Source organism: Saimiri boliviensis, chromosome 9 (genome assembly GCF_048565385.1).
Source record: "Saimiri boliviensis isolate mSaiBol1 chromosome 9, mSaiBol1.pri, whole genome shotgun sequence".
Classification (NCBI taxonomy): Eukaryota; Metazoa; Chordata; class Mammalia; order Primates; family Cebidae; genus Saimiri; species Saimiri boliviensis.
The window spans coordinates 94,333,210-94,351,583 of record NC_133457.1 but is presented as its reverse complement, the minus strand read 5'-3'; the positions used below and the strand labels follow the sequence as shown (position 1 = coordinate 94,351,583).

Here is an 18,374-nt window from a genome sequence, read left to right as displayed (position 1 = left end):
CTGGGAACAGCTTGTTCCTGTAAAGCCTTGGGCTCAGGATATTATTCACTCACTCATAGTCAGATCCTGAAAGCTAGCCCAGCTCACCCACATAACCCAAAGCTCTCTGATTCCACAGTTTTAGATTTACAGAAAAATTGAAGACAATACAGAAAGGATGGATATATTTGTACACTGATTCCCCTATCACTGGCATCTTACATCAGTTTAATACATTATTATAATCAATGAACCAATATTGATACATTATGATTAACCAAAGTTCATAGTTTATTTATATCTTTTCTTTTTACCTAATGTCCTTTTTCTGTTCCAGCATCCTGTCCAGCATACCTGTTACATTTACTTGTCATATCTCCTCAGGCCTCTCTTGGCTGTGACAGGTTTTTAGACTTTTCTTGATTTTGATGACCTTGACAATTTTGAGGAGTACTGGGCCCGATATTGCAGGACGCCTCTTCATGGAAATTTGATGTTTTTCTCATGATTAGATTGGGGTTGGTTGTGAGTTTTTGGGGGAAGGTAGCAGAGGAAAAGTGTCATTCTCATCACATCGTATTAAAGGTACATATCAGTGACATGATTTATTTTACTGATGTTGATTTACAATTGTTGATGAACCCTTTTTTTTGTTTTGTTTTGTTTTGTTTTGTTTTGAGGAGGAGTTTCGCTCTTGTTGCCCAGGCTGGAGTGCAATGGCGCGATCTCGGCTCACTGCAACCTCCGCCTCCTGGGTTCAGGCAATTCTCCTGCCTCAGCCTCCTGCGTAGCTGGGATTACAGGCACGCACCACCACGCCCAGCTAATTTTTTGTATTTTTAGTAGAGACGGGGTTTCACCATGTTGACCAGGATGGTCTCGATCTCTTGACCTCATGATCCACCCGCCTCGGCCTCCCAAAGTGCTGGGATTACAGGCGTGAGCCACCGCGCCCGGCCCGTTGATGAACTCTTGATCCCTGGTTGACGTGGTATTTGTCAGGTTTTTCCGCTGTGAAGTTATTTTTTCTCCTTTTTTCCCTGCTGCACTCTTTGAAAAGAAGTCGCTCTGCACAGCCCACACTTCAGGAGTGGAATTTAGGTTCCACCTCCTTTAGGATGGGGTGTATAAATAAATTATCTGGGACTCTTCTGCACTGGGGAGTCTTCTCTTCTCTCCCACTAATTTATTCAATTATTTATTCATATCAGTATGGACTCAGATATTTATTTTATACTTTGGATTATAACTCATTACTACTTTACTTATTTTTTTTTTGCTGAAATTGTTCCAGCATTAGCCTTTGGGAGCTCTTTTAGTTGGTTCCTGCACTCCTTTGATGGACTTCAGTCACTGTGGGTTTTGGTTTTGGGGTTGACTTTTTTTTTTCTTTTTAGCATTTTCTTACTTTCTAGAGGATGTTGAATCTTTGATGGAATGTTTTAAACAGAAAGGAGAGAGAGTAGTTTTTAAAGAAAGAGCTTGAGAATACAGCACACAAGCCAAGAGATCAAATGAAGAAAGTTTTCTTTTGAAATCTAACACCTAGTAGAAACCAATGGCCTCAATGATGTATTCACTCATTTAAAAACATTGACAGCCTATCATATGGCAAACACGGATTTGGCAACTGAGGATACAGATAATCTCCCTGACCCCCTGATAGAACTGACATTCTATTTGAGTAAGACAGACAAATACAGGCAGTTCTCACTTTGGTGCTGACATGCATGCATTTAACTTACCACAGTTTAGTTGAGTAATATCAGTCGCACAACACAAATCTCAAAATTTAGGTGCCATAGTAAATTTACTGTAATTTGCATAGAGTACAAACTTCTGGGCGAGCTCTTCAGTCCACAAATCACCATGGAAATAACAAAAGCTCATCATCATCAGTAACCAGTCATGTTGCTTCTTTCAAAGTCTGTTGTTGATTGGTTCCTATGAATCTCCTACTCAAACAGCAAAGCCGTAGTTGGGTTGCCTTCTTGTCTCCCAGTGACATGAGCCCACGTGACATTTTACAGTAATTAATAATTGAAAGAGGAATTTGACAACCAAGATGAAGGTGCCGTGAGGAAATGAGAAGTGCAAATGCTGCCTGTGAAGTTCAAATTAAATGTGAGTGGAATTCTAGAAGTACAAATAGTTGACCACGGCAATGTAGATCACGACACAGGAACTTCCAAGAGGCAGCCAGAGGGATGTAGTAAAGGCAAACTGCCACAAATGGGAGAGGGGTGGGAATAAAAGGGCTGAAGATGTCCGAAAGGTTGAAACACCAGCAAAAAACTTCACATGAGAGGGTCTTCTGGAGTGATTTCGTAACATTAAAAGTGCAAGAGATAAGATGTTGGAAGCTAGTTCAAACTTAGAAAGATGGCAGAACACCAAAGTATAACAGAAATGGTGCTTGATGGCTGGACGCGGTGGCTCACACCTGCAATTCCAGCACTTTGGGAGGCTGAGGCAGGCAGATCACTTGAGGGTGGGAGTTCGAGACCAGCCTGACCAACATGGTGAAACCTCGTTGCTACTAAAAATACAAAATTAGCTGTGCATGGTGGTGCATGCCTGTAATCCCAGCTACTCGGGAGGTGGAGGCAGGAGAATCACTTGAACCTGGGAGGTGGAGTTTGCAGGGAGACAAGATTGTGACATTGCACTCCAGCCTGGGCAACAAGAGCAAAACCCTATCTAAAAAAAAAAAAAAAAAAAAAAAAAAAAAAAAGGAAATGATGCTTGCTTCACGTATTAGCCCATTCTCACATTGCTATGAAGAACTACCTGAGACTGCATAATTTATGAAGAGAAGAGGTTTAATTGACTCACAGTTCCACAGGCTTAACAGGAAACATGACTGGGAGGCCTCAGGAAACTGACAATTATGATGGAAGGAGAAAAGGAAACAGGGACTTTTTTCACATTGTGGTAGGAGAGAGAGAAAGAGAGAGAGAATGAAGGGGGAAATGCCACACGCTTTCAAAAAACCAGATCTCGTGAGAACTCACTATCACAAGAACAGCAAGGGGGAAGTCCATCCCCATGATTCAATCACCTCCTACCAGGCCCCTTCCCCCAACATGTGCAGATTACAATTTGAGATGAGCTTTGGGTGGGGACACAGAGCCAAACCATATCATTCCATATCAGAAATACACAAAAAGAAGGCAAGCACTCTTTCAACTACTCTTGATACATTTTTACTAAGAAACAACGCTCGAACTCTCAGTGTTTCTAATAGTTTGAATTACAGTGCACAAATAAATATTTATTTCTTTATATTTTCATTGCCCTCTACATTTGTAACTGAGAGTGTAAGATTTTCTAATATTTTGACAAAAAAAGTTAAAGGTCTCAGAATGATCACTTTTTTGATTGAATATGAAGATTGCTTTCCTGGGTTTCAGGTTGCACAGTTGTTTTTGCAATACTGCACTGCCATGAAAAGCGAGGGCTGCCCGTATTCGGTTAATACTTATGGAAATAAGGGCGAAAGAAAAATTAACTAGGATAAGAGAAATTAGAATGCTGGGATAGAGAAAAGAAATAATATTTTATACAGGGTAGTTTACAGAAGGTGCCTTTAATAAAGTGACATTGAGCAGAGACCTGAAGGAGGGAGAGAGGGAGCCGTGCAGCTGCGTTGGGGAAGAAGCAAAGAAGTGATATGATTTGACTTTTCCAAAGAATTGCTATGGCTGAAAAATGAAAGCCAGAGGAGTGGTCCCAAAAGAGATGATGCTGGCTGAGACAGGGAGGGGTGGCGGAAGTGAGAAGTGGCAGATTATGGCTGTAACTCAGGAGGTCCTGCAGCAGGCTTGGACTGGCCCCGGAAAACCATTGTTGAATTACAGGAATTCTGCAATCTGGTTGTTTGACGTTTGGTAGCTTGAAACTGGCCATGTTGGGAGTTATTACACTACAGAGATTGGCAAGCATGACAAAACAGCTTTTGATTTTTCCCTTTCAGAAAGTCTACTGTTAAACATTTACCATCTCACATAGGTGGATATAAACATTTTGGAGGCAGAATTGAATACGGGATGTAAAGGGAAGTCAAGGAGGACTCCAGGATGTTGGACTGTGGCAGCATTTCTACCATGAGCAGCAGGGCTTGGAAGGCTGCAGGATGCTAGGAGAACTAGTGTCCCCATCACAGAGAGGGAAGGGAGAGCTGCTTTCTTTTTGCGTGTGAGGGGTAGGACACTTGGACAAAGAGGAAGGAGAATCATTTTTTCTTAAAATTGTTACAGGGGTTCATGTGTATGCAGGAGGCAACAGAGAACCTCAACAAGGCTGGGGAGTTGGGGTAGGCAGTAATCCAGAAGACAACGTAACTCTTGAGAGCCTGGAGAGAGTCTGTGGTATAAAGTCAGTCCCAAGGCGATGGATGGGAGGAGTCCTGATGTGTTCAGATTTGGCGTGTTTCTCACATTCTAGGGAGGTGCCATGAGTCAGTGCCTCCAGCCCAATCCCATGTCCCCTGCTCAGGACCAAGAACAAAGACCCTGCTCTGGAGCATCAAGGCCTTGTGAAGGAGCGACAGGAGTCTGTGGGCAGGCAGATGTCCTGGGAAGGGAGGCATTTGGAGCTCAGTCTGAGGAGTCTTCTCACCAGCTCCTTCTCTCAGGCTGAGCCTCTAGAGGAAGGAGGGAGGCAGCAGAGACCGAGGATCTCACACGGCAGGGAAGGAGTGAAGGAACTGTGGGAAAACACGTCCACATTTAGTCATCTGCCCATCATTCAAGAAATGTTTCCTGAGAGCCTGATATGTCCCTGGTGCTAGTCTCCTCTTGGGATGCCTGTTCCTCAGGCAGGCCTGAGATAGGACTCTGCCAGCGCAGCCCTCCTCCCAAGTCCTGATGCCCCTGCCTCCCTCCCTTCCACTCAGGCACACAAGGGGTCAGAATAGGAACAGCCCTCAGAGCAGCCCAACTGGGGATTCTCAACATTACTCTACAGTGGGGATTCCTTTGACCCCATGGAGTCCCAGCAGCGGCCTGCAGGGGACCACCCACTCAGTTGTCGCTCATTTCGCCCCCTCTGTCCACCTCTTCCATGGGACTCCTAGGGCACTGGGGATACCTTTGAACCTCCTTGAAGCATCCCACCTCCTGTAACACCCTTGAGGCACCTCACCTTCTGCACACTTCCTGGGGGTTGAGAGTCTCAGGGTCTCAGGGTTCCCTGAGACTCCTGAATATCCCGAGGGAGCCCTGTCACCTTCTGTAAACTCCACTGACCCTGAAGCTGCACGGCATGTGAGCTGGGCCCTCCTGCTGGCCTTGTCCGTCTGGGGCAGCCTTGGTCAGTTCTCCCTCTCCCACACTTACAGTCAGGCCTTCTGTTTCCAGCAGATGTAGATGGCAAAGACACCAACCACCAGTAGTACCTTGGGGACCAGGAGGAGAGCTACAAGGAGTGGAGCAGTAGGAGCCAGTGCTGGGCCTGGAAATCAGGGAAGAAGAGGAGCCATGGGAGGGGCCACCTGGGGCCTCCGCTTACCCCATCTGAGGCTGCCTGCGCACATCAGTGCTCCGAAGCTTTTGAGCTTGCATCCTGCCCTGGCTTCCCTGACTCCAGCCAAAAGCAAAGGCTAGGGAAAGCGGCTCCTCATTGTCACTCATCCTGTCCCAGGCTGCCAGCTTATCCTCCTGGAGGGAAAAGGTGGGGAAGGCGTGTACTCAGGTATTCATATGTGTGGCAACTGGGTTCCTCACTTGATCCACACAAGCCTGTGGGGCAGGGATTATTATTCCATTCTGATGGGGAAACTGAGGCCAGAGAGTTTAGGGAGCATCAGGTGATTAGTAAGATCCAAACCTAGGGAAGCCCATCACTATGTCCCCAAGGGTGACTCCTGAGTCCAAGACAAGTCCAACCCCCCTGGGTCATAGGAATGATTAGGAAGGGTAGGCAGGTGGTGTGAGAATGGATTCAGAGAGACAGAATCGCATGCTGATCATGAGAATGCAATATTCTTCACCCCATAGTCTCATGATCTCAGGGAGCCCTCCAGCGATAAGACCTACTGAAACTTGTACCTTGGTGAGTCAGGGAATGGGCCTCATGGCCAGAAAGGCCTCAGGCATCATCTATCACACCTCAACCCCAGTGCAGATGTCATCTGAATTCCTTCTGTTGGATGCAGGGAGTCAGATCTACAGAAGCACATGTTTGGACTCTGCATTTTTTAAATAAGGGGTTTGGGATATTAAAAGTAACAAAAGTATTAATTTTTTAAAATAAATAAAATGGTGTTGGTGGGTTCTTAAGGAAGGAATGGAGACCTCAGCATCTGTGGCTACTGGTGTGTGGGAGGCCAGCAGTTCTCAGCCGGGTGGCTTTCTGGGGCTTTCTCTCCCTTGAGGAGAGCTGCGCTGCCCAAGCTTACTCCTTCTAGGGGGCAGCCCACGTGAAAGATTGAGTGCATTGGGAGTATGAAAGGCCAGCCCCTCCCCTTAATTTAAAACAACTCTGCAGGACCCTACAGCCCTTGGCCTCTCTGCAGGAGCAGCAGGTGTTTGTGCTGCCTGCACTGTGGCTCAGCACCTCCCTCCTTCTACAGTCCTGCCTCCTCATTTGCTGAGGCCTGTTGACCCTGATGGCATTCTAGGATGCTTCCTGCATTCCTGTATCCATCCCCAGTTGGCCTCCCAGAGAAACTGACCTTGAAAAGTGGTCTGGAAAGCAAACTCTAAAATATGAGTTTGGGATTTGATTCCTCATCAGCTGGCAATGAGGCCCCCAGGGTGGTGGTGAGTGAAGCTGGACAAGCCCTGACTTGCTGTTGTGGTGCAACTGGTAAAACTTTCACTGGCAGTAAACTGGGATAGTGTAACCACAGGAAGAAAATTCCTTGGCATCAGGCTTTTGAAAACGGGTTGGGAAACGGTGGTCATAAGAACTAAGGTTTTAGCAGTTGCTGGGCATCAACCCTTGGGAGAAAGACAATGAGAAGCTAAGAATGATGGATCATGAGTTAAGGTTCAGTGAGAAGCTAAGAGTGGTTGAGGATGAGTTAAGGTTCAGTGTGGAAGCCAGAGGACTTCTTGGCAGCACTGTAGATTCTTCTTTCTTGGAGCCACAAGGCAGAAAGAATAGAGGATTGGTTCCTAGGCATCATAGAAGAGTAGCAGAATCACAGAGGAGAATGAATCTGAGTTTCAGTGGCTGCTACGCTGGGATACGACCCTGACGGGGAAGCTGTGGGACCCTGAGATGTGGGAGAAGACACTTGGGTCAAAGCACTCAAAGATTGTCAGTTGACTTTGGAATTGCTGGGGACAATTGCAGTAGCACAGCTACTTGTCTCTATAAATATCCTCCCCAAACCAAAAGAAGGAACAAAAGAGGAAAAGTAAATTCTATACAATCCAGGCTCTAAAACTCCTTGAAGAGAGAATGCCAAACTGCAAAATGACTATGAGTCGAAAAGGAACGCTCACCTAACCCTAGTGCTCAGTCTCTCCCTAGGCTCCCACACCACTGATGCAACACATCACAGAAGACGACCTACAACGCATTTCCAGACTTAGCACGTGAGCCAGGATGCGACGTCAGGCACACTGAAAGCACCCCAAAATGGCAGCCCTGGTCTGAGCCCCAGTGGGTGGATGGAAGTCTAAAAAGCAAATGCAACTTCAGACAGATGGTACAGATTCATCTCTTCCCGCTCCTCCTTGAGAAATACAACTAAGAACTCTAGAAATATCGCGAGAAGCAGGCATAGGAGGACTTCCAAGGTGAAAAAGGAAGGCAGACTGACCAGAGACCTGAGGACTCAGGAACAGCCCTGAGGCCAGGCACCTGGGATCCCACCCCCACCCCCAATATGAGCTCCCAGCCATAGAATGTGACAAAAAAAATAAAAAAGATACAGAAAAAAGAAAAAGTCTGAATTCAATAATATAAACCCCCACTGACAGGAATTTTAAAAAAAGAGAAGAGAGTAGAAATAAATAACATTAAAACATAAAAAAACCACAAAAAGCATTTGAAACAGTTGTTCCTTTGAAAGGAACAATAAAATGGAAAAAAATTATAGCAAGTCTGATGAAGAAGAAAGCAGAAATGGCACATTTTAAATATCAGGATGAAACAAGGGCTATCACTACAGACCCTGCAGACACCAAAAGGGTTAGAAGGGATATCATGAACAACTCCACACACAGAAATACGACAACATAGATAAATGAACCAAAACCTCTTTGAAAAGCACAGGTTACCAGAAATCACCTAATATGAAATGAATAATGTGAATAGCCCTAAACTGTTGAGGAAAATAAATTCATAATTTTTTTTTTTTTTTTTTTTTGAGATAGAGTCTCACTCTGTTGCCCAGGCTGGAGTGCAACGGCACGATCTTGGCTTATTGCAACCTCCGCCTTCCAGGTTCAAGCAATTCTACGTCAGCCTCCCTAGTACCTGGGATTACAGGTGCCCACAAATGTGCCTGGCTAATTTTTCTATTTTTAGTAGAGATGGGGTTTCACCATGCTGGCCAGGCTGGTCTCGAACTCCTGACTTCATGATCCAGCCGGCTTGGCCTCCCAAAGTGCTGAGATTACAGGCGTGAGCTACCATACCTGGCTGTCAATTCATAATTTTAATACACCCCAAAATATTCTTGAAGTATAGATGTTTCATAGGAAAATACTACCAAACATTTAGAGATAAATTAAAACCAAATTTGGTGCACAGAATAACGGTTACAAAAGGAATTTGAGGAAATTGGAAGGTATGCTCTGTTTTAGATGATGTAAAATATAAAAATATAAAATATAAAAATTTTAGATGTTATTAAGTTTATAATGATATTGGTTTTATAAAAAATGTCCTCAATTATCAGATCACCCCACTGTGGACTCCTCTTGCAACTGCATGTGCAGGCATGACTGAGTGAGCAATGGACGGGACCATGCACCTTCTGTTCATCTCTGATGACAGGGGACCTTATTTGTCTTCCACTTCCTGTCTTCCCTCTTCAGCAGGCAGAGACATGGACAAATCATGATCCAGCATGGACCCAGCAGATAAAGCCTATGCCACAGGGCATGTGGGAAGGAACCGGGGCCTTCTAAAAGTCTTCTGGAATAGAGAATCCCCTGGTGTTACATGAGAGAAAAATAAGATATATTTTGCTCCTATTGGGGGGAACCCTGGTCAAATTCACGTCCTCAGTACAATGCCCAGCAGAAAGAGAACATTTCCCAGATTAGCATGAATTCGCGATATAGACTGGTAGTGACCCTGTCCTCAGGACCTCAGACTTACCTTGATTAGATTAGACCAGCCATCTGGTCTAATGCCTTCACCTAATTGTCTTCAACAATATCCCCCATTGCTTCCCATGTCCTGGTTTCCCCTTCTGCAAAACTCCAGACACACTGGGGGGTTGAAGCAGGAAAGGAGATCATAGAAGAACAGAAATTTGCACAAAATAGACCTGCAGAGAGCCGTTGTGATTGTTATTGGTCAAAGATCACCATCAGGACTCAAAGGAGGCCCATGCTTTGACCACTCATGGTCACCTGGGGGCCTGGTCTAGGCTTAAACTCCACTTGTCTTTCTGGAATTCATACAGTAGCTGCCAGAATCTGCTGGGGGCAGGTCACAGATATTAATGGAAAAGTTTAGGAAGGAACAGATAAGGCAGAGGTCAGAAGGAGTAGGGAGGAGGCAGGGTGGGCTGATGAGAAATGGGGGTGTAACAACTGTCAGAGGAAAAAAGCCAGAAGCAGGATGCGATGAACAGATGATACCCTTGCCTCCTTCCTTCCTCATTTGATATATATTTATGTCAAATAATCTGTCAGATTGTACCTCAAACTCTTGCTAGTGATGATTCTTGGAGTGTGAGATTTGGGAGAATGATGCTGACTTTAAAATTTTACTTTATGGCCGGGCGCGGTGGCTCAAGCCTGTAATCCCAGCACTTTGGGAGGCCGAGGCGGGTGGATCACGAGATCAAGAGATCGAGACCATCCTGGTCAACATGGTGAAACCCCGTCTCTACTAAAAATACAAAAAATTAGCTGGGCATGGTGGCGCCTGCCTGTAATCCCAGCTACTCAGGAGGCTGAGGCAGAAGAATTGCCTGAACCCAGGAGGCGGAGGTTGCGGTGAGCCGAGATCGCGCCATTGCACTCCAGCCTGGGTAACAAGAGCGAAACTCCATCTCAAAAAAAAAAAAAAAAATTACTTTATATTTATAGAGTTCTAGCTTAATTTATGATAAGCATGAATATTGCTTTTAACATCAAAGAAAAAGATAAAATTTAAAAATGGTAAGTAACCACACCATGGGTGACATCTGAGCCCTGCTCCTTCCTGCGGGCTGAGGCCTCCAGGCGAAGGCTTCTGCTGACCGCCGGCTGCCCGTCATGCTCCACCTGGCAGGTGAGCACCACACCATCCCTGTGGGCAGATGAGTTCACCAGGAGCCAGCTTGCCCAGCTGTAGGTGCCATCCTTGTTCTCTATGAGAGTTGAGGCTGTTTCTGTCCGGGACACGTTTCCGTTCTCCAGCCAGGTCAGCTGTAGGCTCTGGGGGTAGAACTTCTTCACCTGGCAGGTGACGTTCACCTGGTTCTCTGCCCTCATGGGCTGATGAGTAACCTCCAAGGTGGGTGGAACTGAAACAGCACAGGGCAGAAACTCTGACCTTGTGGCACAGGCAGGTCACAGGGAGGGCTCCATAACTTAGCTCCCAGCACCACGGTGAGGGCGTCCCCAGGACAGTGCTAGGCAGGCAGCAGGTGCTCAGGCATTGAGAGTGCTCTCTGCATATGAGTGAAATTACTAAGCACAATGCCTCGTACACAGCAGGTGCCCAAGGACTGATAGCTCCTACTAGACTAAGAATGAGTGAAATTTACAAGCACAACCCCTGGCATACAGTTAGAATGTAAGAACTGTAGCAAAATCAGTGAAATTACCAAGCACATAGGGATTTGGCTTCTAGGAGGTGCTCACTAACTGTAGTTGCTCTTGGTGAAATAAATGAAACTCTAGCACAGAGCTTAGCACACGGTTGCTGGTCCCCGGACAGCTGCCATTAAAATGATGATAAGTGACCGGCACACCTAGGTGCATGGGACGGGGGCAGCACAGTTAGGGATTAGATTCTAGGTGATTCAAGCTCTGGAGCAATGGCCTGGGGAGTGGGCAGTGGGCTTGGCAGCCCGGTGTGGGCCTGGGCTGGGAGTGAGGGTCCTCTACCTCGGATGGCCTCAGACAAGTTGGCAGTCCCACGAAGATGGTCCCCCTGCAAGGTGACGTGGGCCACCTCGCAGATGACCTGAGAGCGAACGTCCCCACGGGTCAGTCCCACCCTGGCTGTGCTGCGGATGCTGTAGGACACGCTCTCTCCTGCGGGGTCCACGGTGGTCTGGAGGGCTGGGAGCTCATTCATGTTTTTGAACCATTTCAGGGTGACGTCTCTGGGGGAGAAGCCGTGGGACTCGCAGGTGAAGCTCACTGTGTCCTCAGGTGTGACCCTCGTCGCAGGGCCTGACACCACGGGGGCGGAGGGTTTGGCTACAAAAAGGAGCATCAATAAACAGCGACATGACCGAGATGACCACCACTGACGATGCGTGTGTGACACGCTAAGAACCTTCATGGACATTACTTTTAATCCTTCTAATAATGTGGAGAGGATGGCGTTCTTTGATTCTCATTTTACAGAGCAGGATGCAAAGGTTGGAAGAGGACCAGCCCCAGGTCAGACCGTGAGTAGGGGCAGGCCCAGAGGGAAGCCCAGGCCTGAGTTCAAAGTCATCTCCACACAGGGTGATTTCCACCAATTTGGGCATAGGAACAAAATTAATGATTAGTGTCCCTCCGTGTTATTAACTGGCTCTAGCTGGCCTTCGCCAAAATCTCAGCAACCTCAGAGAGGGCGTTTCTAGAAGCCAATGCGGAGAATAATAGCAAAGTGGTATTACCTCGAGAGCTGTAACCAGGCTGCTCAGCCCAGGAGAGGCGTGGCCTGGCATACCCAGCTCCTCACCTGTAAAACAGGAGGACAGCGTTTCTACTTGCTGGGATGTCGCCAGGATTAAGTGTGGGCAATGGAAGCAGTTTGCTCTGGATCAAACACTAGAACATGCTTCTCAAAAATAAACACAGATCTATCTTTAACCCAGCCTTTACAAATACAGAGGTCTCTCTTTGGTTATTACAAGAATGTGAATTATTCCTTATTTTTATTCTTTTCACAAATATTTCAGTCTGTCAAAAAGGCATTAACTAAGGCTAAAGCTCTAACACGGAGCCAAGCGTTTGTAAGAGCATAGCACTCACAGCTGCTAGAGGTCAAGCCACAGGATGCTGCTCTAGACCTGGATAACAAGTGAAGCCAAGGTCTGCGGGTGTTGACCTCTCTCTCATCCTGGAGTACTTTAATTAAATAACCAATGAGAACGGGTTTACAGATTAGGTTTTTTGACCAGCCAATGAACTGTTTCCAAAAACAACCTCTGTGAAAGTCCCCTGTAAGAAACCTTTCCTGCATCGCCACATGGGACACTATTCAGGGTTTCACCGACTCAGTGCTTCCAAATTGCAACTCTTTATTTTTCAAATAAATGCTATTTCCTTTGGCCTTTCTAACAATCGTGTTTTTAGTTAGCAGGCCTAATCTCCTGCAAGGCCTAATTTGAAAAGAGGACTTTTTTTTTTGGAATCTGGATCTTCAGTTAGGTCAAGACTGGGTCAAAACCAACCATCACGGAGTACTAAGAAAGCCATAGGTGGTTAATTTTTTCATCGTTAATTCATGACAAGAGACAAAGACCCAGGCCACCTCAACAGGCAGAAACATATTCTGGGTCCTGAAAGCAAACAAATTGGAGAATCAGAGCACTGAGGGTGGTTTCTCCCTGTAGATGAGCTTTAAGGATGTCTGCAAACTGCTAACTGCTACCTTGAACCTTCTGCTGTCGTTCCAGAAAGCACGTATTACACGTTTACCTTTGCAAATATTAACTTGCTTTCTAACATGGGTGAAATATTTTGAGGGCACAGTAAGGAGGGTGTCACTTGAGATGTCAAGTCTTTGAGACACCAGCAGCATGGGTGTCCCTAGAGGGCCGAGATGCTGTTTTCAGTTCCGATTTATTGAGGGCTTCTTGGCAGCCAGACACCGGCTGCTCTCTCTGTACCTCTCAGCTCTTTAATCCTCCTTCTAATTCTTAGAGGGGGTCCTCGTGTGAGCCCTTTTGTAGGGTGACACTCTGAAAGGATGCTTGCTGGCCAAGGTCCAAAAGTAGATCAAAACCCCACCCTGGTAAGACGAGTGAGGGTAAGTTCAAGTGCATAGCCTGGCATGTAGTAGGTGCTTAATAAATAACCCCTGCAACGGTAATGATGAGGTTTGGTCATCGCTGCTTCTGAAGCTTCATAGCTATTCTTTAGGCAACAGAACAAAGAGGAGCAGAAACACCAAGGAAGGGCTCCAACCCTGCTCACTGAAACCAGAAAAAAACCCCAAATGATAAAAGGAGCAGCAACCACCACCTTTGGTGATTTGGCTTTCGAATAAGATCACAAGTGAAGCTGGAAGCATTTTGGAAGACGGAGGGAAAAGATATGTCAGTGACATCTGGGAGTGCTGAGGCAGGGAGGCTTCTGGGACTGAGGAGTGAGGATTTGCTGGGACTCCAGCACACGATTAGATACAAACATTTTCAAGACAGAAGGTTCCCCAGCACTGAGGCTGGATCTGAGCGAAGCTTTGTCCAAGTCTCCTGTCTTGGGTCCCGAGGCCAGTAGCACGGGAAGGGTCCTGTCCAGGCTTGTGGGGCCTCCTGATATGTTCCCAGCATGTCTGTTTTGAAGGACCCATGCCCCCAAAAGCTATTCTCAAAGCCCCCAAGCCTGGGGCTCCACTTTTGCTAGGTGGCTCTGTATGAGTATCTTCTGGAGTCATTAAGAACTTTAGATGCCCAGGCCCATGTTAGACCAATTAAACTGGCATTTTAGGGGGGAATCCTGGGTCCAGGTTTGTAAACTTTTTGTTTTGCAAGTTTCCCCAGTGATTCTAATGAGCAGCTAAGGTTGAAGGCCACTGGACCCCCAACCCTAACCCCATTTATACCCGGGGCCTAGAGATGCACAGACCTATCTGAGGTCACATGGCTTCACCCTAACACAGCTCACATTTACTGAGCATTTACTGGGTGCTAGGTGATGCCCTAAGTATTTTACATGATTTAACTCCTTCAGACTCTGCCCACTCTGTGAGGTCAGTGTTACCATCAACAGGTGAGGACATCGAGGCCTATGGTGGTGAAGTACCTTGTCCCAGGTCACAGAGCCAGGAAGTGGCAGAGCCCAGAAGTGGCCAGGCAGCTGGTATCCTGCCCGTGCTCTCCTAACCACCATTCTGCAGAAGCTCAGTCATGAGCCGAAAAACCACAGCTGAGTGTTGCAGGGACAAGGGCTGTGAGTCAGGCAGGGGTTCAAGCCTTGGCTCTGACCTGCTCCCAAATCAGGTCTCCTCTCTGAGTCTGTGTCCTCATCTTTAAAGGAGGTAGCGAACGGCTCCTCCCTCATAGCACAGGATATAAGGAGACTCTGGCACAGCTGCTGCTCCCCACCTACCTCTTTTCTCACCTGGCTCATCATTTAGGCTGAGAGCATGGCAAAGAGGAGTGAGCACTTTACTAGGAGTCAGCAGATCTGAGTCACACCTGAGCCACCACTGGCTGTGACTGCCTGGGCCGGGGAGGCACATTCCGGAAACTTCAGTGTTTTTGCCTGTATGATCTGCACAGTCAGGGTAAAGCCACCCTCCCTCCCTGTCTAAGTTCAAGTGTTGTGGGGAGCCCTCATTGCCACATCATCTAGGATGCAAATTAGGCAACATTCTCAAATATTAAAACACACTATGCTCTGACCTAGTAATGCCAGTTCCAGTGGGCATCTCCCACCAGAGTAGGCTCACACAGGTACAACGTCATCCACTGCAGGATTGTTTTAGTAACTCAAGGTTGGGAGTAACTTACATATCCATCAACAGAAGGCTGTGAAATAAATTTTGATATTTCCATCAATGGGAGGTTTTTTCAGCTGTTAAAAAAAAAAAATGGAGCAGCTCTCTATGTCCTGATGTGGAATCGTGATACAGAATGACAGGACTTCCATGTGGGAGAAGTTTTTCAATCACCAGCGGGCTTTCGTGTCTGAATGTGAGGAGCATTCCAAACCTTTGAGAAACTGATGAAAAAGAGACATGCTGGCTCTCTGACCCGTGGTTCTGTTTGGGGAGCTTTGATTTAGCACCTACGATGCACCAGGCCCTTCTATGGTGATGGTGTCTAACAAACACTAGAGAAGGAAGGAGACTGCCTAGATTCAGATACGGACGCTGGTTCCAATTCTGCCAATAACTGTCCCTGTGACCATGGACAAGGACCCTGTCATCTCTTTGCTTCAGTCTCCCATGTGTGAAGATGGTTGGGCTGGATGGTCTGAAGGTCCTTCCTGTGCCGACGTTCCAGGATTCAGGAGTTAGGACGAGGCTCTTGGGCCTCTGGCAGGAAACCCCAAATAAACATCATTGCTGCCTTATATGGGGAACCTCTAAGTCACCCACATGTGGAACGTCTTTCCTGAGGGGAGGGACATTCTGAGATGACACAGCTCTGCTCAGAGCCCATGGGGACTGTGTGACTCAGTCCCCGAATCACACAAGGGTTTCCCAAGTGGACCCACAGCAAATGCCAAACTTATGGGCATCTATTCCCACCAGCCCATCAGATTAAACAGTGAATGTTCCCGTGTGATGTTTCTGAAGATTAAATAAAGAAAACATGATTTACCCTCTCCATGCCCCGGATGGATTTCCCCTCTTTACAAGAGAAGAGGATGTAAGCTTGGTGGGGGAAGAGCTATTGGCGGTTTCATTCACTGCTGAGTGCACAGCACCCAGGCAGATCCTGCTCACAGTGGGTCCGCAGTGAGTGCCTGGTGCATAAAGAGGGGACTTGGCCACCTTGAGGGGCAAGCACTCCCCGGAGGCAGAGGGCAAGGTCCAGCCTGTGCCTGGGCAAGTCACTCAGCTTGTCAGTTCCCTCATCTGTGGAACCAAAGGGCGGGGCCAGGTTTGGAAAGACAAAGAGCTGTAGAGTCACAGACTAGGGACACAGTCATTCCCATCATTTACAAGACAGGGAGCCTCAAGCGACTACCATGACATCTCCAAGCCTCAACTCATGTGGTCTGTAGATGGGACTGACATCAGATCATAAAAATGAGCACCCACCACCTGATTGTTGTTCTAAGAATGGATAATGTAATTATTGACTTATTGTCACACACCAGAGGACAAAAGAGGCCCACACTGTACTCACCCCGCACAGACAGCTCAGTGCCTGGTCCAGACTTCAACTCCGTATTAGGGCTCCCTTTCCGGAACTTCACACAGTAGTAGGTGCCGGCATCTGCTGGGGTGATGTTACTGATGCGGATGGAATGGTCCAAGCTGTTTCCCTTTGTATGGTCTGCAACAGTTGTTACCCGGGGGAAGTGGCCTTCTTTTTGATTGTAGATTAATTCCCGGCCGGGTCCAGTTCCTCTGAACCACTGGATGGGCCCCACAGGGACCAGGGAGGTCACAGTGCAGTGCAGAGTGGCCGTCTCTCCAGCTGCGACGGACACGGACTTCTGAGGCTGCATCACCTGCACATTCTCCTCACCTGCCACTCCTGAAAGGAGCACAAAGCAGTCGTGTATTTATCCTGACTTGATCTTGTATGTTTCCCCATGTTTATCAAAGGCTTTAATTGACTGGGTGCACATAAGGAGCAGTCTTGAGCTCAGCACACTACATGTATTATCTAATTTAATTCTCCCAACCTGGCCTGTAACATAAGATTGTATTTTTTTAAAATTATACTTTAATTTCTGGGGTACATGGGTAGATCATGCAGGTTTGTTTCATAGGTATACACATGCCATGATGGTTTGCTGCATCCATCCCCCTGTCATCTACATTAGGTATTTCTCCTAATGTTATCCCTCCCCAGTCTCCACACCCCCTGCTATCCCTCCCCTACCCCTGCCAACAGGCCCCAGTGTGTGATATTCCCCTCCCTGTGTCCATGTGTTCTCACTGTTCAACATCCACTTATGAGTGAGAACACGGGGTGTTTGGTTTTCTGTTCTTGTGTCAGTTTGCTGAGAATGATGGTTTCCCGCTTCATCTATGGCCCTGCAAAGGACATGAACTCATCCTTTTTTATGGCTGTGTAGTATTCCGTGGTGTAAATGTGCCACATTTTCTTTATCCAGTCTATTATCGATGGGCATTTGGCTTGAGTCCAAGTCTTTGCTATTGTTAACAGTGCTGTAGCTTTCACCTCCCAGCCTGCAACACTGTTATGGAAGCCCTCAGAAAGGAATATGGACCCAGTAGGCAGCAAATGCGGCACTGCTTAAAGAGGAGGAGGCCACAGAGAAATGGGTGGTAAGAATCAGGTACAGGGGAGAGAGGAGGACCAAGGGATACAGGACAAAGTAAGGAGCACCCTTAAGGAGGACAGTGGCTAAACATCCCCAGGAAACACTGCACCCCTGCCCTACTCAGGCAGGCACCATTTCAGACTTCACTTCCTCTGGGTGGTGGTTACAGAAGGCTGGGCCTGGAGCCACACAGCTCTCAGCCTGTCTCTGAGCTCACTCTGTCCTTGGGTAGGTTGTTTGGCCCCAGAGTCTCAAGACTGGTAAAGATTTAAGTAATGATTGTCCTGTGTTTGTCAAATGAAATATTATCAAAACGTAAGTAATTGTGGTGGTGATTCAATCATCCTGTGATCCATGCCTCTGGTAGCCGGCTGCTGACCCACAGAGAAAGTGCTCAGCTCCCTGGTTTCCTGCTCTTAGGCCCCATCTTGGGTCTTCCTTGGCAGCACTTGTGGTTGTTTGGAATTCCCGGAAGTCCAGGGGCAGGGCATGGCCCTGCAGGCCAAGGGAAAGGGTTCTAGCTCAAGGCAATGCTCACCTGTGAGTCCCAGCAGTAAAGTCAGCAGCAGGAGGGGACCAGGAGGGTGGGGCCAGGAGGCCGGGTTAGGCATCCTGGAGACCTCAGGAGCCTGCTCTGTTCAACGTCTGTGCTGGGGAGATGCCAGGCTCCGCTCTGAAGAGAGAAGACAAGACCTTCCTCCTTGATTCAAGAGGAAGTGGCTATGATGGTGGGGGATGTCACAGTCTTGCTTCTAGATTGTGACATACAAATCGGGCACAGCAGGCAGCTACAAAACACGGTTACTCATGCTCCATTTGCAGGAGACTTAGCTTATCTGAAATAATGCTTCCTCCTCAGCTGAGGCCTGAGTTATCTCCACAGGGTCTTCTTGGTGATTTGCCAGTCGGGGGTCTTGT

The 18,374-nt window shown here is 47.2% G+C and overlaps 1 protein-coding gene across 3 annotated transcripts; it reads right to left on the bottom strand.

The window, feature by feature from the left end:
• Positions 1 to 976: 976 nt before the first annotated feature.
• LOC101045331 (signal-regulatory protein beta-1) lies at positions 977 to 18,146 on the bottom strand. 3 transcript variants are annotated; one of them, XM_039479812.2, is made up of 6 exons: positions 17,995 to 18,146; positions 16,346 to 16,699; positions 11,208 to 11,525; positions 10,289 to 10,621; positions 5,319 to 5,433; positions 977 to 4,687 (listed from the first exon to the last, which is right to left on the bottom strand). In XM_039479812.2, the coding sequence occupies exons 1-5, from the start codon at positions 18,065 to 18,067 to the stop codon at positions 5,321 to 5,323; spliced, it is 1,191 nt and encodes a 396-aa protein (XP_039335746.2). In that variant the 5' UTR covers positions 18,068 to 18,146; the 3' UTR covers positions 977 to 4,687; positions 5,319 to 5,320. The 3 variants fall into 3 exon arrangements, with proteins under 3 accessions (XP_039335746.2, XP_074262441.1, XP_074262442.1); XM_074406340.1 differs by lacking the exon at positions 977 to 4,687 and having other exon boundaries at positions 4,730 to 5,433; XM_074406341.1 differs by lacking the exon at positions 977 to 4,687 and having other exon boundaries at positions 5,352 to 9,092; positions 17,995 to 18,145.
• Between the last annotated feature and the right edge of the window lie 228 nt (positions 18,147 to 18,374).